At 34.1% G+C, this 24623-nt stretch overlaps 4 protein-coding genes across 4 annotated transcripts in view; 1 reads left to right on the forward strand and 3 right to left on the reverse strand.

Moving 5' to 3' along the window:
* LOC107925176 (lysine-specific demethylase JMJ18) overlaps nucleotides 1–9022 on the forward strand; it is a 35130-nt gene extending 26108 nt beyond the window's left edge. The window contains exons 10-11 of the mRNA XM_041079437.1: nucleotides 7769–7966; nucleotides 8403–9022. Coding sequence (XP_040935371.1) covers nucleotides 7769–7966; nucleotides 8403–8747 — 543 coding nt within the window. The 3' untranslated portion in view covers nucleotides 8748–9022. The remainder of the gene's footprint in view (nucleotides 1–7768; nucleotides 7967–8402) is intronic.
* A 1658-nt stretch (nucleotides 9023–10680) lies between these two features.
* Nucleotides 10681–13232, reverse strand: LOC107925056 (valerianol synthase TPS1A-like). Its single transcript, XM_041079361.1, has 6 exons — nucleotides 12988–13232; nucleotides 12780–12921; nucleotides 12127–12243; nucleotides 11574–11741; nucleotides 11474–11530; nucleotides 10681–10902 (listed from the first exon to the last, which is right to left on the reverse strand). The coding sequence occupies exons 1-6, from the start codon at nucleotides 13230–13232 to the stop codon at nucleotides 10681–10683; spliced, it is 951 nt and encodes a 316-aa protein (XP_040935295.1).
* Nucleotides 13233–14237: 1005 nt separating this feature from the next.
* Nucleotides 14238–15486, reverse strand: LOC107925105 (casbene synthase, chloroplastic-like). The gene is made up of 2 exons (XM_016855673.2): nucleotides 15204–15486; nucleotides 14238–14765 (listed from the first exon to the last, which is right to left on the reverse strand). Exons 1-2 carry the CDS (start codon nucleotides 15465–15467, stop codon nucleotides 14526–14528), a joined length of 504 nt encoding a protein of 167 aa, XP_016711162.1. The 5' UTR covers nucleotides 15468–15486; the 3' UTR covers nucleotides 14238–14525.
* Nucleotides 15487–21969: 6483 nt separating this feature from the next.
* LOC107925055 (vetispiradiene synthase 3) lies at nucleotides 21970–24153 on the reverse strand. The gene is made up of 2 exons (XM_041079440.1): nucleotides 22606–24153; nucleotides 21970–22526 (listed from the first exon to the last, which is right to left on the reverse strand). The coding sequence occupies exons 1-2, from the start codon at nucleotides 22795–22797 to the stop codon at nucleotides 22236–22238; spliced, it is 483 nt and encodes a 160-aa protein (XP_040935374.1). The 5' UTR covers nucleotides 22798–24153; the 3' UTR covers nucleotides 21970–22235.
* Nucleotides 24154–24623: the final 470 nt, after the last annotated feature.

Consider the following 24623-nt stretch of genomic DNA (forward strand, 5'->3'; position numbering starts at 1 on the left):
ACCGTTTTCTCCATAATCTTTCAATATACCTAAGGAAATCTTTTCTGATGTGGAAGATCAGTTTAAACTGCAACCACAGAGCATACTACGATTAACCTTCGGCTCTTGATACCACTTGTTGTTCCAATAGGGTCGGAAGCGTGTAAATTATTGTACTAAAAAATCACACAAAGTTCAATTCCCAGGGAAGAGAGGTGGATCACATGGATCTCTTAAATACCAAGTCTTTCCTTAGACAGAATATCCCTTCTATAGTAATTTAATAGCACAATTAAATACTACTATTATTCCCTCAAATATTGAAAGAAAAATAGGACAAAAAAGAACACAAGAGATTTAACGAGGTTCGGTAAATTATACCTACGTCCTCGGGCACTAACACCAGATGATAACTTTACTATCTCCAAAGTATTACAAACAAATAGAATTCCTTAAGAATTCTCAAATGGGAGAAGAGAGAAAACTAAGAGAGAAAGATTGGTTGGGATGGTTGAAATGAGAAATGGTTAGGCCTATTTATAGTTGAAGTTCAGGGACTAACTTGCAAATGGCCTAAAAAATTAGGGACCAAAATCGCAATTATCCCTTTCAACTTTAAACAACTTGCCAATTATTTTTTTTCTTTCGGTGCCAATTGCACCTCCCACCATTTTTGACTTTTCAACCCCTTTTTAATTTAACTTATCAACAATTATGTGCACTAATATATGTAAATTATCATTGTTAATAGATGAGAAAACAGATGGAAGAGGAACGAGTAAATTGCTTTTCCCCTGATATGCCTGTACGAAAGATGGAAAAAGACTTTGATTTGGAAAGTGAGAGGGAATGTTTCTCTTGTTTCTATGACTTGCATCTATCTGCCTGCAGCTGCAAACGCTCTCCTGAACGATTTGCTTGTCTGAAACATGTAACGAATTTGTACTCATGCCAAGACGAAGACAAATTTGTCCTCCTTCGCTACACTGTTGATGAATTGCAAATTGTTGGGATTTTAGACAAAGATGAATGAATGCAGGCCAACTTCAACACAAATGCTAGTTGAACCCCTAGAGGGAGGATTAGATGCTGTTAAACTATGGGCATCCAAAGATCTCGGGTTGGTTTCTGGTATTGATTGCGATGCTTATTTGTCTAAGTGGGTTCAGGACTGTGAGGTATTAAAATTTGAGCCTGCTCAACCAAGAGAAAGTTTCTCTTGCCCCTCAAGAGTGGAAGAAAAGGTGGATATTAATACTCCTTACTTGTATGGTCATTTTTCTTCGGAGGTATCGCCATCAGAGTGCCAGCCTGCGACTAAATTAAAAGCCTCTCATGTCACCTTGGATAGTCATAATAACGTCGTAAATGTTGGAGTTCTTGTCATGGAAAACAGAACTAACTCGGAGCAGGATGCCTGCATTGACTTAAATCTTGGTATTATTTCTGATTATCCTGCAACTGCAAGGAAGTCTATTTGTGATTCTGATAGCTCCACTAACCACAGTGTAACTGATGTTGAGACATTTTTGCGAGAGAAAAGTTGTGGATTTGATGAAGTAAGAGAACCTGTTCTAAAGAGACTCAAGAGTGACTGTAGCTCATCAGTTTCTCGAGAATATTCCGAGAAGTATCAGCATTCAATTTCAACAGGTCATGACGGCTTTGAGGGCAAGAAATTGTTCGGCGTTGAACTTCAGTTTCCACATATCAATGCAGGACAATCAAATACCTTGTTGAAGGCAGAAACTCTCAACTGCTCAGATGTAATTGCGTCTATGGCTCACCAAGGTCATCCATTGTTGAATCGTGCTGTTGAGCCTTTAAATTTTGGATCCGTAATTTTTGGAAAACTATGGTGCAACAGCCAGGCCATATTCCCAAATGGTACATAACAATGAAATTGGATCTGATTTCTTACTATTTAATTCACAGTTTCTTTCATTCTGGTATTAACTTTTTAGATTCATACTCGACTTTTACAGGTTTTGGAAGCCGTGTCAAGTATTGTGCTCGACCCAACAAAGGATTCTAGTTACATTTCTGAAGTCTTGGATATTGGGCTACTTGGACCTCTATTTAAGGTGAGATTATGTTAGAGAATGGCCCTCCATGCAGCTCATGCAACCAAGGAGAAATTCATGCACGTAAGAATTCATGGACATAAGTTATGCTGATGAAGTATGAAGAAATAGTTGCTGCAGCATTGCCGGATGAAATATATGCAACTGAGGATGTTAATGCTACTGTTTCATCTCAGTTTCATTTTGTTACCTTTAATATTGTTTTGTAATTTAGTTCATTTTGAACTATGTTTGGATGACAGTTGATGTAACTTGATGGTGAAAGAGCTGATTACTAGCTTTGCCTGAGTGTGCAAGTAAATTTCACCTAGTTCCAATGAATTAAGTGGAGTTAGGTAATGTTTAGGTGATGTATTTGTTAATTTAGACCAGCCATTGTCTGGTATATGTAATGGCTTTATGCCAAAGTTCAATGCTGTTGAGATTTGGCCTGCAATGCAACATTGGACCGTTGGCAGCTTGGAAGGATGCATGAAGCAGTAGCAGCTCAGCCTGAAGGGCATGATTGAGCTGAGTTCAAGAGCAACAACTAGCTTAGCTGTCTTGTTTCATTTTGTTATTTTTTGGTTCATATGTAACTTGATCAAGTTAGCTTGTAACTTGACATGAAAGTTTGTATTTTTTGTTTAGTTTTGACTTGAGTTTGATGGATGTAAGGCTGGCCATAACATCTTGCTTTGTCTTGTAAATTAAGTTAGCTTAAGTCTCTTATTAGTGGGAGTAGGTAAATTATTAGGTAATAGTCATTTGACTTGTTAACTTTGTATTTATTTTCCTTATCAATCAATGGAAATTGCTTCTGATTTTTCTCATCCATTTGAGTGCTCAAGTTCTTTGTTTTGCTCTCGGTTTCATCTTAGTTCTTAAGCAAATAAGTTATTATTTTATGTGTTGTTGCTGTCAATGTTCCAACAAATGGTATCGAGAGCCATAATTCTTTGAGGGCCTTCTCTTGTTGGTTGTTGTTTGTTTGTGAAATCAAGCTTAAGAAAGTAGGAAACCGAAGCTGTTGAACTTGTTGCAGCAGGATGAGCTTCACACCACCTCCACGTCCTGTGTTCACTGGTGAGAACTACCACATTTGGGTGGTAAAAATGAAGACTTACCTTCAGGCACATGATTTGTGGAGTGTAGTGGAGAATGATGCCGAGCCACCTCCATTGAGAGCCAATCCCACCGTTGCTCAGATGAGACAGCATGCTGAGGAGACTGCCAAGAAGCCTAAAGCCATGGCCTGCTTGTAGAATGAAGTGTCTGATGTGATCTTTACTCGCATTATGGCATGTGACTCACCTAAGAAAGCTTGGGACAGGTTGAAGGAGGAATTCATAGGGTCTGAGAAGACTAGACAGCAACAGCTAATCAGTCTGAGGAGAGATTTCGAGAATCTCAAGATGAAAAATGCTGAGACCATTAAGCAGTATGCTGATAGAATAATGGCCACAGTGAACAATATAAGGTTTCTTGGTGTAGACTTTGCTGAAAGTAGGGTGGTTGAGAAGTTATCACCACTCTTCCTGAGAGATTCGAGTCTAAGATATCCTCATTGGAGGACTCGAGAGACCTCACAACCATTTCTCTATCAGAATTGGTGAACTCACTCTATGCTTTGGAGCAGAGAAGAGCTAATAGACAGGAAGATCACTCTGAGGGAGCCTTCCAAGCAAGGGCCAAAGAGAGCTCCAGTGCAAATAAAAAAAGCAAGAAGCCTTGGCTTGACAAGAAGGACAAATTCAGAAAGGATTCAAGTAAGAGGAGCTACTCACCATGCACTCATTGCAAAAGAACCACACACTCAGAAAGAAACTGTTGGAGAAGACCAGATGTTCAATGCTGGAAATGCAAGCAATATGGTCATGTTGAGAAAAATTGTAGGAACAAAAGCAAAGCACCAGTACAACAACAAGATCAGGCACGTCCTGCTGAGGATCAACAAGCTTAGGAGGAACATGTTTTCAGTGCATCTTCCCTTGCAACCACAAGCAAAGGCAAATGTAGTTGGCTTGTAGATAGTGGATGCTCACATCACATGGCTGCTGATGTGAACCTGTTTAAGGAGCTTGACAGGAGTTTTAGCTCAAGGATTAGAATTGGCAATGGGAGCATAATTGAAGCTAAAGGCAGGGGTAATGTGTTGATCAGCTCAAGCTCTGGCAACAAGCTGATTACTGATGTGTTGTATGTGTCTGATATAGACCAAAACCTGCTAAGTGTTGGTCAGCTGGTTGAAAAAGGCTATTCTTTGTTCTTTAGAAGTGATTCTTGTGTTATTGAAGATTCTCTTGGTCAGGAAATTGTCATTGTACCTATGGCAGACAAGTGTTTCATGTTTGATGTTAGTCAGCTTGAAAAGACGGCATATTTGAGCCAAAGTGACAATGCTGGCCTATGGCACAAGAGGCTAGGCCATACCAATTTTAGGTCACTTAACTTGCCGCACAAGCTTGGTTTGGTAGAGGATATGACCAAGGTCGAGCCACTTGAAGGTGTTTGTGATGTCTGTCAACTTGGCAAGCAAGCTAGACTTCCTTTTCCAGTTGATTAAGCATGGAGAGCTCGAGAGAAGCTTGAGCTGGTGCATTTTGACATTTGTGGCCCAATGAAGACCCCTTCACTAAATGGGAGTAAGTACTTTGTACTTTTCATTGATGATCTGACCAGATTCTATTGGGTTTTCTTCTTGAAATAGAAGTCTGATGTGTTTGAAGCTTTTGGAAAGTTCAAAGCCATGGTTGAAAACCAAGTTGGTTGTAGGATCAAGATATTAAGAACAGACAATGGGGCTGAGTATCTGTCTGATAGATTCAAGAGGTTATGTGAGTAGGCTGGGATCCATCATCAGCTAACCACAGTGTACACTCCTCAGCAAAATGGAGTGTGTGAAAGGAAGAATAGGACTGTAATGGATATGGCCAGATGTTTGCTGTTCCAAAGCAAACTTTTAAACTCATTTTGGGCAGAGGCTGTCAACAGCTCGGTGTACCTGCTCAACAAGCTCCTAACACATGCTGTCAAGGATAAGACACCCTTTGAAGCATGGTATGGACTCAAACTATCTGTCTCTCATTTGAAAGTCTTTGGATGTGTGTGCTATGTCCTTGTACCTGTAGAAAGAAGGACCAAGCTTGAAAAGAGGTCTGTTCCCTGTATTTTTGTGGGCTATAGCAGTGACAAGAAAGGCTATAGAGTCTATGATCCTTCAACAAAGAAGATTTTGGTAAGTAGAGACATTAGATTTGATGAAAAGAAGATTTGGAACTGGGATGGTTAGAATGCAAGTCAGTTTGAAGAGGATTCAGCTGAAGGCAACTTGGAGCTAATTGAAAGTGAGCCTAGTAATAGCAATGTTGATGACCTTCCTGTGAGAGGTACTAGGTCCATTGCTGATGTTTATCAGAGATGCAATGTGGCTATTGTGGAGCCTTCGAGCTATAAAGAAGCAGCTAGGGACATGAATTGGAAGAAAGCTATGGAAGCTGAAATGGACATGATTCAAAAGAATCAGAATTGGGACTTGGTTGAGAGACCAGAAAAGAAGGTTATTAGAGTTAGATGGGTCTTTAGAGCAAAATTCAATGCTGATGGCTCATTGAATAAACATAAGGCAAGGTTGGTGGTTAAGGGGTATTGCCAGCAGTATGGAGTTGATTTTGAGGAGACTTTTGCCCCAGTTGCAAGATTGGATACCATCAAGCTACTGTTTGCTTTGGCTGCACAGAAGAAATGACAGATACATCAACTTGATGTTAAGTCAGCCTTCTTGAATGGTTTTCTCAAGGAGGAGATTTACATAGAGCAACCCGATGGCTTTCAAGTCCAAGGACAAGAAGACAAGGTCTATAGGCTGAAGAAGGCTCTATATGGGTTGAAACAAGCACCTAGAGCATGGTATAATAGGGTAGATGCTTACCTGACTAAGCTCGAGTTTGAGAAAAGCCTGAGTGAGCCAACCCTTTATGTAAAGAAATCCAAGGATGAGACATTGCTGATTTATGTTGATGACTTGCTAGTGATTGGAAGCAAGGATGTTCTGGTCAATGAGTTCAAAGCACAGATGCAAGAGGTATTTGATATGACTGATTTGGGGGTTATGACCTACTTCCTTGGTATGGAAGTGAACCAAACTGATCGAGGGATTTTCATCAGCCAACATGCATTCGCTTTGAAGATACTTGACAAGTTTAGCATGCAAAATTGCAAGCCTGTAAACACACCTATGGCTCAAGGAGAGAAGCTTTCAAGCATTGGTGATCATGTAAGGGTCAATGAGAAGGAGTATAGGAGTTTAATAGGTTGCTTTCTCTATTTGACAGCAACCAAACCTGATTTGATGCATGCTGTGAGTTTGTTGGCAAGGTTTATGCATTGTTGTAATGAAGTGCATTTCAAGGCTGCCAAGAGGGTGCTGAGATACATTAAAGGAACTTTGAGGCTTGGTATGCTGTTTAAGAAAGAAAAGAAGCTGAAACTGGTTGGTTATTCAGATAGCGATTGGGCTGGTTGTACTGATGATATGAAAAGCACATCTGGGTACTTTTTCACCCTTGGCTCGAGTGTGATTTGTTGGAGTTCAAAGAAGCAGAATACATAGCAGCAGCAGCAGTGAATCAAGCCATTTGGCTCAGAAAATTACTACATGATCTAAATGAGAACCAATGTGATTCTACTGAGATCATGGTTGACAATCAGTCGGCTGTTGCCATAGCCAAGAATCCAGTCTTTCATGGCAAAACCAAGCACTTTAAGATAAAGTTCCACTTTGTTAGAGAAGCTGAGCAATCTAAAGAAGTCAACTTAGTGCATTGTTGTTCACAAGACCAATTGGCTGATATCTTGACTAAGCCACTTGGTACAGCAAGGTTTGAAACATTAAGGAAGCTAATAGGTGTTTGTTGCATACAGTCCAAGGAAGAGTGTTGAGATTTGGCCTGCAATGCAACATTGGACCGTTGGCAGCTTGAAAGGATGCATGAAGCAGTAGCAGCTCAGCCTGAAGGGTACGATCGAGCTGAGTTCAAGAGCAGCAACTAGCTTAGCTGTCTTGTTTCATTTTGTTATTTTTTGGTTCATATGTAACTTGACATGAAAGTTTGTATTTTTTGTTTAGTTTTGACTTGAGTTTGATGGATGTAAGGCTGCCATACTAGCTTGCTTTGTCTTGTAAATTAAGTTAGCTTAAGTCTCTTATTAGTGGGAGTAGGTAAATTATTAGGTAATAGTCATTTGACTTGTTAACTTTGTATTTATTTTCATTATCAATCAATGGAAATTGCTTCTGATTTTTCTCATCCATTTGAGTGCTCAAGTTCTTTATTTTGCTCTCGGTTTCATCTTAGTTCTTAAGCAAATAAGTTGTTATTTTATGTGTTGTTGCTGTCAATGTTCCAACAAATGCAATGAAAATTCATTAGAATTTCATCCAAAAATACTCTCTTTTCTTGCTTTCATTCTGTTTTTCAAGCTCAAATCTCTTGACTTGAATCTTCAAGCTTTCTTCATTCTTTATCCGGATTCATTACATTATTGTTTAAGTTCCAGACTGAAGTCCATACTTTCTTAGGATAAAGTGTCCCAAAACACTAACAGATTACCTCTTGTTTGTCTTCTAATTTTGGGATAAAGGTTCACTCATAAAACTTTGGCAATGGGGATGTCACTGAGTTAGCCTTCACGTAGAACCTCATGTTTATTATATTATATTTCAGGTTACTTTAGAAGGCTGCCCTACCATAACCTTCTCGAATGTGTTGCCTAACAAATGTTGGGAAATGGTGCTACAGCAGTTAAATCAAGAAATCTTGAGGAGGAAAAACCTAGGAGAAAGCGGGCTGCTACATTTGCAATCTCTGCAGAGCATAAACGGGCTCGAAATGTTTGGATTTCTCTCACCACCCATAATTCATGTAATGATGCCTTTATAAACTAGGAACATTTCTTAGCTAACAATTATCAGATTAGAAATCCTTCAATAACAAAACATGATCCATATGGTTCTCATCATGATATGGAATATGGCTTAGCAACTACGATGACGTGATAAATAGAAAATGTCATTTATTAATCCTTATGTCTCTACCACACCTTTGTTGTGGATATGACTTTTAAAGAATCCTCCAAATACATGGAAAACGTAGTAAAAAATGAACCTACCCATGTCGGACATGCCACTTCGATGGTATGCTAATGACCATAAACGGATAGTACCAGAATTGTGCATATAGCAGGTACTCATGCAAGCATGCATTTGTCTAATAAAACAAGAGAACCGTTTTTCTTATTCAATTTAGTTGTGATATCCGTATTCTGTTATTTATTTCCTAATAAATTGCTTTCCTCCAGGCAATTGAAGCTCTCGATCCAAATCATCAATGTTCGGAGTACTGGAATAACAAGACTGCTCGTGATAACAATAAAGTTAAAAAGTACGCGCTCGGATTGAGTTGCTCGGTAGGCGAATCGAAAGCAAATATTTTGGGTGTTGATTTGACAAAGCAAGATCACGAAGATCCCAATCAACATTCTGTTGATGAAGAAATACAGGTAGTCCTAAGAGGACTTTTCAAGAAGGCAAGTCCTGAAGAGTTGAAAATATTGCGCAGGATACTCTGCAGCGACTCACGAAGTCCCGAACGGCAAGTGGCATATGAAACATTGACGGAGGAGATCCGTAAAACATGTCGATAAACAGTACTATTCCAAAAATAAAGGTAAAAGAAAAGAGAATTAAATTAGTTCTGGTAGATGATTCTGATAGGGAGTAGATAAATATAGCTTTGATTATCAGATTTTCATGCTGATTCTTTCAACTACTGATCCGGTTCTGGTCTTATATCCGAAGTCCGATACGACCAATGTTGTGATTCACAGCAAAATCCTCCATTGTTAATGCCACTAACTTATCATAGATAACATCGCAGAATTTTGGTAACCTTACTGAAATAGATGTCATTTTTAGTAAATAGTCTTTTGCTTTCACATTTAGTATTTGTGTTATTTTTGTATGCTTAGGAAGGACTGAAAATTCCCAAATGATAATCATAATAAAAATAATGTTTCAAAATTCCTCAATGATGAATATCTAAAAAATTTAGAATTTTTTTTTTAAAATTGGTCATGAGTTAATTTTAAGGTTAAGTATACCAAAAATATCTTTAAGTTCTTAAATTATTTTTTATATGATTTTTACTTATAAAAACCATTGATTTTAATATTAGATTGTTTTTTTATTTTTATTTTTTGAAATTTAGGCATCAAAAGTGATTTCTTAAAAGAGTGATTGAAAAATTATAAGTTAGTATAAGAGGTTTTTCTAAACAAGGTATAATAGTTGAAGCTCCTTTTTAATATATTAGTTTCATAGGAGTCAATTTTAACATTATTTTCCTACATTCAAAAACAATACCTAATTTTTGAAAATGTAATGAGGGCATGCTGGAACTATAAACTGGAAGTCTTCTAATTCCATGGAAATTGAAGTTGGCTCTTCGGTGGTGTTTTCTTGGTGTATCAATAAGGGGTTGAGACCTTAGTCGCTTCAGGTAATTTTTCTTAGAAATTGAAGTGCAAGGATGGAACTATTGTCTTCTCTTTAACGGATAGGAATGGAAATGACCTGGCGTTCTCATTGGCTTTGGCGGGTGTGAATTGGACACAAGTGTTTAAAGTATGGTGGTAATTTTTGCTTTGTTTAGTGTTTTATTGTTGTTAGATCTAGGCTTTTAATTTTTCTGTTGAAATTTTCTTGTTTGGATTCTGCTCTGTTTTGTTCCTGACAACAGAGTAGTGTCAATGAAGCTAAAAAAAAACGAGGGCATGCTGTAAAACAAAACCAAATAATCGATTAGTATTACAACATATCATGGTTGAATAATATAAGAGTGACTTTGTTGTTGAAATGTCTTTTGTTTGCAGTAGGATGTATTTGATATGTTTTTGTAACCTTTTTAAGTCTTCCTTTATGTTAATAAAATTTCACATTGGATAAGAAAAAAAAATGGCAGGTTAAATTTTGCTATTAATTCCTATATTATAAGTCATATATTTTAAACATCTTTACATTTATTAAGTTTTACTATTTTCAAAATATTATGTGTTAAATATATTATCACATGTATAATGTTATATCAACTTTTTATTTGTAAATATTACTTACAAAAAGATCAATTGGTGGATTTAGAAATCATTGTTTGCATCAAGATTGAATTTTAAAAAATTCAAAAAGTATGAAGACCAAGAATGATCAAATTAGAAAATATGGACAAAATCTACAACTTTACCATAGAACATGACTAATAGCAAAGTAGCAGAGCTTAATGAAACATATTTAATTGTTACTATTTTGAGTTAAGTCTTAAATTTTAATACTCAAAAACTGGCTAAATTAAAGAAACTAAGTCTACTTAAATTAATGCAAACTATTTTAGTTTTACATATTTTCATAATTATGTATATATATGATTAATATTCCAAGAATCTGAGAATGGTTAATGGCTTGGTGGGTTGGTGGGGGAGGGATGTTTACACCATACAACCAATCCGAGTATGAGTTTCTCTGAGAAGCTGTTGTAAGGCTCGATTTAATGGCTAAGTGGCGTAAAATAAATAGATATAAAGTTGGTTAAAGGGGTATGGGATGAATGAGCAGTTTGGCGATGGCATCTTTCAAAGATAGTTCAGGCCTTGTGAATCCATCGTCTTTCTTGTAAAGAACCAAAACTAAACGTGCAACGTTAAGAGCTCGCACCGCAATTTTGTTTGAGACAGGCATTGGTTTAAGACAAGCTTCGTTCATGTCTTTCCAAGCAACCTCAATCATTTCCCTGTAAGCTTCGACCGCTTCCTGTCTTGTAACACCATATTGTTTCATGTAACTGTTGTTCCAATAGGGTTGGAAGCGTGTAAATTATTGTACTAAAAAATCACACAAAGTTCAATTCTTAGGGAAGAGAGGTGGATCACATGGATCTCCTAAATACCAAGTCTTTCCTTAATCAGAATATTCCTTCTATAGTAATTTAATAGCACAATTAAATACTGCTATTATACCCTCAAATATTGAAAGAAAAATAGGACAAGAAAAAACACAAGAGTTTTAACGACGTTCGGTAAATTATACCTACGTCCTCGGGCACTAACACCAGATGATAACTTTATTATCTCCAAAATAATACAAACAAATAGAATTCCTTAAGAATTCTCAAATGAGAGAAGAGAGAAAACTAAGAGAGAAAGATTGGTTGGGATGGTTGAAATGAAAAATGAAAATGCCTATTTATAGTTAAAGTTCAGGGACTAACTTGCAAATGGCCTAAAAAATTAGAGATCAAAATTGTAATTATCCCCTTCACCTTTTTAACAAGTTGCTTCCTACCTTTGTTGACTTTTCAACAGTAACAACTAGTTCCACAAACCAGTCCCCTCTTTTCTTCAGCCTTAATTTCACCATTAACACATTCCTGGTTACATTGCTAGAAGAGTTTTTAGAAGAAAAAGAAAAGGCGAGGGATATACCTCATTAGTTGAGAGATCATCGTAGAGACGAGCAATTTTGTTGACAGTTTTATGAAGTTTGTTATCAGTATTGATCAGGCATTGATATGCAGTTTCATCTGCTTCTTCCATTCTGTTGAAATTGGTTAACCATGCTGCTGTTTGAAGTGCATGCAGCTTGATGATATGCTGCAGCACGTATACTTGTTGTAACAGCAAGGTTTTCTCCTTAGTTTCTTTGCTAAGCTACTTAGTTGAAAATGAACTAAGTTGGTATTGTTCTGATGTTTTTAGGTGCTGATTGACATAATCAGCTTGTGTGCAAGTTAAGTTTTACTTGTTTCAAAGTAAAACTAGTGGTAGTAGGTAGTATTTGGTGATGTATTTGACTATATATATGTTGTTTTTCTAGTTGAATGAATGAGCTGAATGAGCTATCAGCCATAAGCTCCCTTGCTGCACGTTTGTGAGCAAGTAAAAATTTTCTTGCACCTTGCTTCATGTTCTGTTCTCTCTGTTCTCTTATTTTGCTGCTGTCATTTTTCCAACACATTCCTATCAATGCTTGACAGACTGAAACAAGGCCTGCACTTGACGTCATTGCAGTGTCCATATACTCATCAAATGTTGGCACATAACTTCTATGCACCCAACGTCGCTCAGCAAAACAGGCTTCTGCTAATTTCTTGAACTAATCACCAATACAAAGTAATTAATTACCCATAATAAACTTTATGTTGTGATGCAACTTAAATTAAAAATTTATGGGATCTTAAGGACTATTCTAACATTCGAAACGTGAAATATCAGTTCAACCAGACATTTTCAATGAGCAAACATCCTTTGTGTGTTCTTATGTCTTGGTTGATGACCATGTATTGCATTAAGGAATGAATGAAGCTTTTATCTCAAAACAACCTCTATCAAATGACTCCAACTATGCATAGGCTCATAATTAAAGTGTACGAGACTAATTTTAAATCAAATTATGTTGAAGATTGCATGTCCAATTATGTTGAATGATTTTCTACCTAAAAGTCTGGTGGGTTCTTTGTATAAGATTATTTTGAAAATCTTAATTAATAGACTGAACAAAAGTGTTGAGTTAAATAATAAATGATACACAGTTAGAGTGTTTAATTTCATAGATGGGTAACAAATTATGGATGGATAGTGCTTGCATGTAAAATGTTATATTGTATGAAGAATTGATGCAACCTAATTTACCTCATTTATAGCGTAGGAAATGGCATAAGATCTTCCTTCCTTTCTCATCTTATCCTCAGCTTCATTGTGAATATTCAAGATAGTCTCATAAACAAGTTTTAAGTAATTTGTTGGAAGTTCATCCATAATACCAATATCAAATCTGCGCACCACTAATTAATTTTTATCATAATTCATTAAAATATTAATAAGAATTTATATATAGTACCTTTGGATTGCATCGGTGAAATATTGGAGTTCTTCATAGGTACTATAGGCATCGTAAGTATCATCATTGAGTACTAAGGTTGATAACAGTTTAGCATATATGTTGCAAGCACGTGCATAGCATGGTTCAAAATAAACCGCTATCGCCGAGAAAAAGCACTCCACAATTCTATTTCTTGCATATGGAAGCCTTGATTCCATATTTTCTTCTTTCCACTCACTGTATGCCTTAAGTAAGCATGGCATTAACTAAGATTTTAGAAAACGAAAAGTTTTGCTTTGTGTTCAAAATAAAAACAAGAGTTCTTAATTATTACCTACAAAGGTTGCTTAGTTCCTGTTGAAGCATCATTTGGATCCGATTGAGATCATACTTAGCAAACTTTAGTAACGTATCATTCCTTGCTTCATCACCATCATCTTTTTCATAAAAACATATATATTGCCTTGCTTCTAGTCTTGGAACCCCTCTTTGGTAGGGACAATAGAGGGCATTTTTGATGTATTGGGCATAGTGTGGACTTGTTCGGCTTACCATGGACTTCTACTGTGATGTTGTGAAAGCACAAGCTTCATCAAGAACGAGTTCACCGTTTATTCTAAAATGAGAAGCTTCATATAAACTTATCAACTCTTTTGTATCACTAACTTTAAACTTACCATTCTCATCCTTGAACTTGTTAAAAATATCTGATTCAATATTCAATACATTGCATTAGCATTTTCAAATAATAACAATAGACTACCATCTGCTGGTGTTTCAGTGCTTGTATTCTCTTTTTTTTTTTCCTTCCTATGAGCTAAGAGAAAAGTTTTCTTCTGAACAAGCTAAATATTTTTTAAGGGTTAGAATTAAATTATAAAATTATAAAATATTTTAGTTTTTTTTCATGAAAATTGTAAATTATTTAATTTTTTTGAAATTAATAAATATTCAAACTTTATTACACTAAAAAATATATCTAATAATGTAATGGTTTTTTTTATTAATAAACGATTTTGTTTATATACTAAAAAGCATAAAATATTATAAGAGTAAAATCAATATTATAAGAATTAGATGTTCAAAGCAATTAAATTACAAATCTCTAATCATCACAAAATAAAAAATTCTCACACAAAAAAATAACACAAACAAATAATAAAAGTAACACTAAACATTTATTATATAAATAATAAAAATAAATTAATTAGTTAATCTAACTTAAATCTTATTCAAAACAAGGTTTAATTGATATTGAACTCATTTCTACTGTTTTTTATTTATAATTTCAATACCTCTTGGTTTTAGTGTACTAGATGTGATTGGATCATTGATTTTCAGTTTAACAATTTTATCTAGTCTAATTCTTATAATAGTAAGTAAAATAATAATTTTAAAAGTCGAAAGGATGGATTAAAGTAAGTATTTACTATTTCATGGCATATGTCTATAACTAAAAAAATCATTTGACACGAATCAATATAAAATCAATTTGAATGGTCTTCGCATGATAAGTATTAACCAGAAGACATATTATAACCATAAGATCTGAAAACTTAAAATATGATTGCAATTGCGTGCAAATTATAACCATCGTTATGAATGAGTTTACTTAATTCATCAAAACAGTGAGTTAATTGTTGCTCTATTTCAGTCTCGAAATGGTAGGATACTCCTAGGCGGCATAAGGAATTTATCAAAAGAACATTGTGTAAAGGATCAGTTGTAGAAGCCATTAACATATCCTTCACCGTTTCTTTCAACACTTCAACTTGTCTTGAGCACCGATTAAGTTCCTACATATATATTATTATATATAAGCAAATGGAAATTAAGGTTGAATTTTAATTTGTCAAACAAGTATATATGTGCACTTATGTGTTATGTAAATCATAAATATTATATATATACACAAATACATGTAAATATTCAAGTATGTTGATGTGTCCCTACTTTATTAAGAGTTCTATGAGTTTAAAGGTTGACAGTTAAATCAACAAATCCCATACTATTCCTAATTATTCTGATGGTACCATAGCTCCCTCAAGATCCTCTACATACTAGGTCTTGGGTTTGATTCTTGCATGAACTTGCTTTTCTGCAACAATGGTGCCATAAAATATGTAGATAATATCATTAAATGAAAATGAAAGAAATTAAACTTGATGTTTTCAATGGATAATATGGAATCAAAATGAAGGAAATGATGGATGTAATAATGTATAAATATATACCGAGATATCAAAGGAAAGAGTGAGGAAACGATCACCCCATATGTCTGGGGGAAAGTTGGCCAACGGACGACCACTTTCTCGATGGTTACAGCTTAATGGCGCAGCCTTTGTGGAGCTTGTGGAATGAGCTGCAACAAAGCAGCACCTCTTGGCCTTGTGCAGGCGTAGGGGAATAAGCATTGGGAATGGTGGAGAGGGAGCCTTAGAGAGGCAAAGGAGAATGCTGGTGTTGCCCAAAACACTGCCTTGGACTTGGACTGCCATTTCTATTGCTAATTAGACAACAGAACTGGATGTGAAGTTGATGAGGGATAAGTAGCTGATGAGGCTATTTATAAAAAGCCAAGAGTATCCTTTCTTGGAAAGGAAAAGATATTTTGGAAATAGGAAATCAAAGTAAATCATGTGATGCTTCCATTTTTATAATAATTAATTTGTTGATATCGTACATTATCAATAGTTAAAAATGGAAAAAAAAATCAAACCAAATAGTTTGAAGTTATCAGCTAAATATGTCCAGTATAATCACCAAATAATAATTAATTAATAAGCTTTCACACTTGCACTGCCTTCCTCTCTTGGGCTCCAATGCCAATACCAGAGACGCCTCGTATTGTTTAAACTTAAGCCATAACATATTTTTAACAACTTGATTTTCCGCAACATGATCACAGATGTTAATTTCCTCCATACATGTTGAGATTGCAATTTCTTTGCAAAACTTGGTCCATCTAAGCAAAAACATTGCTTAATGTATCTGAAGTATTATTTGATTGATTGAAAATAATTCACAAAAATTTTCAATTTAGACATTAATATTTGATTTTATTCTTGTTTTGGTGACCAGTCGATTGATAAATTGATAATGAAAAGTTTTTTTTTAAACCGGTATAATAACACATTTAGTCCTTAATACTTACATATTCTATCAATTTGATCTTCAAACTTCCTAACTAAAGTTTTTAACTTTTAAAATAAAAGCATTCCACATCTATAAATTTATAAAATAGAAAAAGAAAAAAAAGTAACTTCTCTCAACTAACGAACCGTTTTTTGAGCCAATTCTTGAGACCAATAAGTTTATCTTGGAACTTTATTTCCTTTTTTTAATAGTTTTCTCTCAAATATCATATTTTATAACACTTTGATTGTTAAAATTTTGGCTAAAGAAAATGGAAAAACCTTGAGAAAAACATTTTAGATTTACTCTTATTGTTAACAGTATGATATTTCCTTCAAGGTACATATAAATAGTCCTATAAATTGGAAATTAAATCCAAAATTAAAAAAAAGTATGGTTTTGAAGAATCCAATTATTTCATCAATAATTATATAAGAAAAAATTATGAACATTTAATTTTTCATAAGAAAAAGAATGTGAAAGAATTAATTGAATTTTCTTTTGTTACATTGATAATAATTTTTAATTTTTTAAATAGATTAAGAGATTATTATGTGTTCTATTAAATTTTACTTTTTAAATCCACCATAAGCAATACATAGGGGTGTTCAGTCGGTTAACCGACCGGTTAACCGACCCGAAATTCTTGTAACCGAATTAACCGACCTCTCAAATTTTTTAACCGTTAACCGAACCGAATTTTTTTAAAAATAATTAACCGAACTGAAATTTTTTTCGGTTAATAAGGTCGGTTAACCGAATTAACCGAAAAATATGTGTTATTCATTTTTGGTTAAAAATTACCCGAATTACCCGAATTACCCGACTTACCCGAATTACCCGAATTACCCGAATTACCCGAATTACCCGAAAATTACCCAAATTACCCGAATTACCCGAAAATTACCCGAAAATTACCCGAATTACCCGAATTAAATCACTACATAATTAAAAACATTACATAAATCTTTGAATCACTACATAATTAAAAATATTACATAAGTCTTTGAATCACTACATAATTAAAAATATTACACAAGTCTTGAATTAAAACATAATTGAAATGTATGTTTTTAACATTCTCCATTTATATCCATTTCATCTTTCCAAAATATATTCATTTCATCTCTCCAAAATATCTCCATTTGCATTAAACCTAAAAAAAACCATGAGCAAAAATTTAGCATATAATAGAAATATACGCATTTAAAAAAAACTCAAATAATATAAACAAACGAATAGATTATAAATCAACAAGAATAAGATAGTAGTAAGCATACCCTTCAACTCACGAAAGCTCATGAATCTAGGGTAGGCTCTAATGCATTCCAAGAAATGTCTAAACATTGAATCAATTAAATAAGTAAGAGTGGTATGGTAAAAAAATTGAAACTATTAAAATAAAACAATAAACATACCATTTTCAATCTTGTCAAGCTCTTGGATTTGTTCTTCAATCTTTTTTATGTCTTCTTGTGATGATGATCTTCGAATTCAATCTTGAGTACACACAAGAGCTTGTACAATTTTAGGAGTTAAAGAACTCCTATATTGATCAAGCACACGTCCTCCGGTGCTAAATGCAGACTCTGAAGCAACCGTAGAAACCGGTATAGCTAACACATCTCTGGCAATTTTTGAAAGAGTGGGAAATCTAGGGCTGTTCACTTTCCACCACAATAAAATATCAAAATCTTCAACAAATTCTTCATTAGCCTCAGCTAGATACTTATCCAACTCAGATGTTTTATCCTCACCACAAATTTCCAACTCACGCTTTTTATACAAAGCTTGCATTCGCCTTTTCATTTTTTGTTGTGGTTCACCAATAGAAACATGTGTTGACACACTCGATTGGCTACAAGTACTATGGAGTGGAGGCTTATACTCATCAAACAATTCATACAAAGATTCCTTCAACTTTTGCATCATTTCACAAGCTTTTTCAGAACTAGACATTTCACTAAGTGCAAATTCAAGATACTTTAGTTTTTGTCTAGGATCTAAAACACAAGCAACAAACATAAGCAAATTCATCTTATCAATATCACCCCAATACTTATCATACTTGTCTTTCATCTTGATGGCCATAACATTGAAATCAATATTACTATTTAACTGAGCATCACGTAAAAGAATATCAATTTCGGAAAGCTCATCAAAAAAATTATTGGACGTGACATATGAAGTGCCAGATATACGCAAAGTGACTTCATAAAAGTGTTCCAAGAAATCCCTCAAGTTTCTAACATTATCCCAATCATCCACACTAGGCCAACCCTTTCCCCTTTCAAGTTCAGCCCTAAAATTTGTATCTTGCTCCTCAAATCTCTCAAAAGCTCTCTCAAAGTTCTGAGCAGTGTCTAACATTAAGTAGGTCGAGTTCCACCTAGTACAAACATCAAGACACAACATCTTCTTGCACTCTATCTTTTCCACCACAACACACTCCTTAAACTTTTGTAATCTAGCTGGAGATTGTCTCACATATCTAACAGCCCCCCTAACACGTTCAACAGATTTATTCATTTCCTTTAAGCCTTCAACAACAATCAAATTCACAATGTGTGCCATGCATCTCATATGAAGATATTTACCATTTTGAACTAAACCCCCTCGAGGGTTAAATTTCTTTCTCAAATAACCAATAGCAACATCATTTGAACTTGCATTATCAACAGTAACAGTAAACAACTTATCAATCCCCCAATTCAACAAGCATTTCTCAATCGCCATCCCAATGGACTCACCCTTATGACTAGAAATTAGACAAAAGTTTAAAATCTTTTTATTCAATTTCCAATCATTATCAATAAAGTGAGCAGTGAGACACAAATAATTAACTCTTTGCAAAGATGTCCATGTATCAGTAGTTAAGCAAACTCTAGAACAAGAACTTCTCAGAAGTTGTTTTATCTTGACCCTTTCATCTAGATACAATTGATAAACATCCCTAGTCATAGTAGTTCGTGAAGGAATATGAAACCTAGGACATGCCACAAACATAAATTTCTTAAAACCTTCACTTTCAACAAACTTGAAAGGTAATTCATCAATCAAAATCATTTGTGCTAATCCTTTCCTACATGCTTCTTGATCAAATCTCCAAGTTGAAATATTCCCTTCCCCCCTTCAACTCCCTTTCTAGGTAAAACTAGTTGTCCTTGACTAGTGTCAACAACATTACTAGGATTTTTCTTACATGAACCAATATGATATTTCAATGACCCCGTACCATTTTTTTCATATCACAACAAAATTCCTTTTCACAATAATTACATTTAGCCTTACTTGCACCCTCACTATTAATAAACTTAGTGAAGTGAGACCAAACTTCTGACCTTTGAGGAGGGGCTTTTCTTTTCCCAGTAGTCCCCTTTGTTTGGATTGAAGCTCCAACTCTCGAATTTTCAGAATCTATCGAAGTAGGAGGTGTAACACTACCCTCAATAGATGTTGGTTTGGTTGACATTCTGCAAGATCAAGAGCAGCATATACAAGTTTAGTTTAACCCATTACAAAATTAAGGTTTAGATGAATAATTAAAGTATCAAACATATACAAGTTTAGTTAAGATATCAAAACACTAAAATTATTAAATTTATGTTATGGTTTCTAGATATATGTTGTTCGCATCTACTAAGTTAGAGAAACAAGCCCTTTAAAATCGGTAAGAAAAGCTTTTCTATGCTAATTTAAACAAGTTTTTTGAATTATGAGTGAAGGTAGGTAAGCTGTCTGTTTTTTACAGCTAAGTGACTTGGAAAAGATTGGTCTTTCATCAAAGCAGGTTTACAACTTGTTCAGCAGAGCTGCAAAAGGAATTATTGAGTGAACAGAAATTGCAATTTAACCAAGATCCATGTTGTTTTTCATTGCAATGTTCTGAGATTAATGTAATCAGTATGTTGTGGTCTGTCACTTCAGAATTGCTGTATTAGTATCATGCAGTACATTAATTATTGTACTGCTAAGTTAGTTTTCTTAAAATCGTTTCAGACTTGTTGTCCTAGTATCGTGCTAGTACATTAATTATTGTATAGTTGAATTTTTAGAAAGAGTGAAGTAGAATGTCTCAATTTTCAACAAAAGTTACCTGGTCAAATCGATTCTGTTGTAAAATTATGTTGAAAATGAAATAAGTTGCAAATTAATTAAAAATGAAATCGATTCTTTCATTAATTACAGCCAACTGATCATTTTTTTTCTTACATTAATTATAATATACATTAATTACAATATATTTAATAATTTAAATTTTAATATTTATTTATTTTAGGATCATGACTATTAAAAAAATTAACTCATTAATGATCACAGAAAATTATATTTAGTGGCTTTCTCAATGTCCTTAAAAAGGAAGGGCTTTCTAAGCTAAGTAATTAAAACAATTAACTATATTTATTGGGTTAGAAAAAAAATGCTGAAGGAATTTAATTCAATTCACCGAAAAATTTAAAACCAAAAAAAGATATACCCACAAAGAGACAAAAAAGATAAACTGAAAATTTATTTATTCAATTCGTGGAGCCTGGAGGTTTAATGGAAAGCAACCAACATTTGGTTATTTCAAAAGCGCAGGGAGACAAAATGGAGAAAGACAAATTTTAGGTAAGGTTTCTAAATTTTTCGTTGTATACTTGTATTTGCAAGATGATTTGTGCACTGGATGTTTAAAATTTTTCATGTATGTTTACCATTTTTACTGTTTAGGGTTTTTTTTTTTACATAGCTGCTTGTAAATGATTAATTACATAATATATATACCTTAAGTGTTCATATGTACAAAAGAAGACAGCAATCATGGATATCATTGGTTAAGATGAAGTTAGAAGAAAGCAAACCTGGTACTCAGTGACTCCGGCGACTCCCGATTCTTCTATCGAGTGTTGACTGAGCTTGAGAATGTCGGGTGTTGGGTGTTAAGACTGAGGCTGAGATTCAAGGCTACCGGCTATGGCCTACGGGTGTTGGGACTGACGGATTGTGTGTGTGAGTCGTGAGAGTGGGAGTGAGAGTGACTGAAAGTGAAAGTGAAAAATGAAAATTGTGAAATTAGGGAGAAGAGGGGTGTTGTTTGCTGCTGCCTGTTGAGATGAGAAATGGACCAAATGGTAATGGACCTATTTGGTAAGCCTAAGAGAAAATTGGGCTGGATTTAAATTGGGCTGGGTTTTAAATTGGGAGGGAGTAGGCCTAGGGTGTAAATTCGGTTTACCCGAATTTTTTCGGTTAACCGACCCGTGTCGAACCGATTTAACCGTTAACCGAACAAACAAAAAAACCTTAACCGACCCCCGACCGAATTTTTTCGGTTAACCTACCGATTAACCGAACTCAGTCGGTTAACCGAAAAAATTCGGTTTTAACCGACTAATGCACACCCCTAGCAATACATATCACTAATAATTTGATTTAGATTCAAATCATTTATCAGATTAATTAAAAACTGAAATGGTGCTAGTTAGAGTGAAAAAATTATTTTTTTACAAATATTAAATTATTTATCATATTTTTAAATTATTTATTTTATATTATTGTCAATGGTATTTAGTTAATTTCTAACACTAACTTCTTATTCTCAAAAATATAAACAAAAAGGGTTATGTACTGAATAGTTTCAACCATAAATAAAACAATTAATAGATGCAGACTGCCTTTTTTTTTAAGCTGAAAGATTTGATTATGAAGTTTTAAGAACAAATTAATAGAATTTATAAATATAAATGGTTAAATTTATTGAATTATTTAGAATTAGGATCAAATTGATAGAATTTGTAAATATTGAGGACTAAATATGTTATTATACTAGTTAAAAAAAGACTTTCTGTTATCAATTTAACTGCTAGTATCAAAATAGGAACAAATTCAAACATTAATTCTTAAATTGAAATTTTAATACTCAAAATGTATTTAGACTAAAATTGGCTAAATTAAAGAAACTAAGTCTACTTAAATTAATGCAAACTATTTTAGTTTTACATATTTTCATAATTATGTATATATGATTAATATTCTAAGAATCTGAGAATGGCACCATACAACCAATCCGAGGATGAGTTTCTCTGAGAAGCTGTTGTAAGGCTCAATTTAATGGCAAAGTGGCGTAAAATAAATAGGTATAAAGTTGGTTAAAGGGGTATGGGATGAATGAGCAGTTTGGCGATGGCATCTTTCAAATATAGTTCGGGCCTTGTGAATCCATCGTCTTTTTTGTAAAGAACCAAAACTAAACGTGCAACGTTAAGAGCTCGCACCGCAATTTTGTTTGAGACAGGCATTGGTTTAAGGCAACCTTCGTTCATGTCTTTCCAAGCAACCTCAATCATTTCCCTGAAAGCTTCGACCGCTTCCTGTCTTGTGACACCATATTGTTTCATGTAACAACTGGTTCCAGAAACCAGTCCCCTCTTTTCTTCATCCTTAATTTCACCATTAACACATTCCTGGTTACATTGCTAGAAGAGTTTTTAGAAGAAAAAGAAAAGGTGAGGGATATACCTCATTAGTTTGGATATCATCGTAGAGACGAGCAATTATGTTGAGGGCTTTATGAAGTTTGTTATCAGTATTGATCAGCCATTGATATGCAGTTTCATCCGCTTCTTCCATTCCTATCAAGGCTTGACAGACTGAAACAATGGCTGCACTTGACTTCAATGCAGTGTCCATATACTCATCAAATGTTGGCATATAACATCCATGCACCCAACGTCGCTCAACAAGATAGGCTTCTGCTAATTTCTTGAACTAATCACCACACACATTAATTAATTAACCATAATAAACTTTATGTTGTGATGCAACTTAAATTAAAAATATTTGGGATCTTAAGGACTATTCTAACAGTCGAAACGTGAAATATCAGTTCAACCAGACATTTTCAATGAAGTTTTATCTCAAAACAACCTCAATGAAATGACTCCAACTATGCATAGGCTCATAATTAAAGTGTACGAGACTAATTTAAATCAAATTATGTTGAAGATTGCATGTCCAACTATGTTGAATGATTTTCTACCTACAAGTTTGGTGGGATCTTTGTATAAGATTATTTTGAAAACCTTAAATAATAGACTGAAAAAAAGTGTTGAATAAAATGAAAAATGGCACACAGCTAGAGTGTTTAATTTCATAAATGGGTGACAAATTACGGATGGATACTACTTGCATGTGAAATGTTACATTTTATGAAGAACTGATGTAATGTAATTTACCTCATTTATAAGGTAGGAAACGGCATAGGATCTCCTTTCTTTTTTCACCTTATCCTCGACTTGGTTGTGAATATTTAAGATAGTCTTATAAGCAAGTTTCAAGTAATTTGTTAGAAGTTCATCTATAGCATCAATATCAAATCTACGCACCACTAGTTAATTTTAGTCATAATTCATTAGAATATTAATAAGAATTTATATATAGTAGAGTAATTTCAAAAAAAAAAAATTAAACCTTTGGATTGCATCGGTGAAATATTGGAGTTCTTCATAGGTACCATAGGCATCGTAAGTATCATCGATGAGTGCTAAAGATGATAGCGGTTTAGCATATGTGTTGCAAGAACGTGCATAACATGGTTCAAAATAAATCGCTATCGCCGAAAAAAAGCACTCCACGATTCTATTTCTTGCATATGGAAACCTTGATTCCATATTTTCTTCTTTCCACTCACTGTATGCCCCAAGCAAGCATGACATTAACTAAAACGAAAAGTCGTACCTTGGGTTCAAAATAAAAATAAAAGAGTTCTCATTACCTACAAAGGTTGCTTAGCTCCTGTTGAAGCATCATTTGGATCCGATTGAAATCATACTTAGCAAACTTTAGTAATGTCTCATTCCTTGCTTCATCATCATCTTTTTCGTAGAAACATATATATTGCCTTGCTTCTAGTCTTGGAACCCCTCTTTGGTAGGGACAACAGAGGGCATTTTCGATGTATTGGGCATAGTGCGTACTTGTTTGGCTCACCATGGATTTCAATTGCGATGTTGTGAAAGTACAAGCTTCATCAAGAATGAGTTCGCCATTTATTCTGGATTGGGAAGATTCATATAAACTTATCATCTCTTTTATATCACTAACTTTGAACTCACCATCCCCATCCTTGAACTTGTTAAAAACATCTAATTACATTGCATTAGCATTTCCAATTATAATAATAATAATAATAATAATTCAAATTCAACTAAAAATACTAATAATGTAAGAATTTTTGTTATTAATAAATGCTTCTGTGTATATACTAAAAACATAAAAGAGACACATAAAATGTTATAAGAGAAAAATCAATAACCTAAATATTAGGTGGTCAAATCAATCAATTTATGATTCAATCATCACAAAATAAAAAATTCACAAAAAAATAACACAAACAAATAATAAAAGTAGCATAATACATTATATTATAAAAATTATAACAATAAAATTAATTACTTAAACTAACTTATTAATTGATTTTTAACTGATTTTGACTTAATTTTTTTTATAATTTCGACACCTCTTGATTTTAGGGTACT

Source organism: Gossypium hirsutum, chromosome A10 (genome assembly GCF_007990345.1).
Source record: "Gossypium hirsutum isolate 1008001.06 chromosome A10, Gossypium_hirsutum_v2.1, whole genome shotgun sequence".
Classification (NCBI taxonomy): Eukaryota; Viridiplantae; Streptophyta; class Magnoliopsida; order Malvales; family Malvaceae; genus Gossypium; species Gossypium hirsutum.

What these genes read in the sequence shown, in the direction of transcription:
- LOC107925105 (XM_016855673.2), bottom strand. Translation starts at nt 15,467, where the DNA reads ATGGCAGTCCAAGTCCAAGGCAGTGTTTTGGGCAACACCAGCATTCTC. An exon ending in CTCTTTCCTTTGATATCTCG is followed by an intron (nt 14,766 to 15,203) that starts GTATATATTTAT and finishes ATATATATGTAG; the next exon opens with GAACTTAATCGGTGCTCAAG.
- LOC107925056 (XM_041079361.1), bottom strand. Translation starts at nt 13,232, where the DNA reads ATGCCATGCTTACTTAAGGCATACAGTGAGTGGAAAGAAGAAAATATG. An exon ending in TTTCCTACGCTATAAATGAG is followed by an intron (nt 12,244 to 12,779) that starts GTAAATTAGGTT and finishes ATTGGTGATTAG; the next exon opens with TTCAAGAAATTAGCAGAAGC. An exon ending in ATGATCTCTCAACTAATGAG is followed by an intron (nt 11,531 to 11,573) that starts GTATATCCCTCG and finishes AAACTCTTCTAG; the next exon opens with CAATGTAACCAGGAATGTGT.
- LOC107925055 (XM_041079440.1), bottom strand. Translation starts at nt 22,797, where the DNA reads ATGCCAACATTTGATGAGTATATGGACACTGCATTGAAGTCAAGTGCA. An exon ending in ATGATATCCAAACTAATGAG is followed by an intron (nt 22,527 to 22,605) that starts GTATATCCCTCA and finishes GGTGAAATTAAG; the next exon opens with GATGAAGAAAAGAGGGGACT.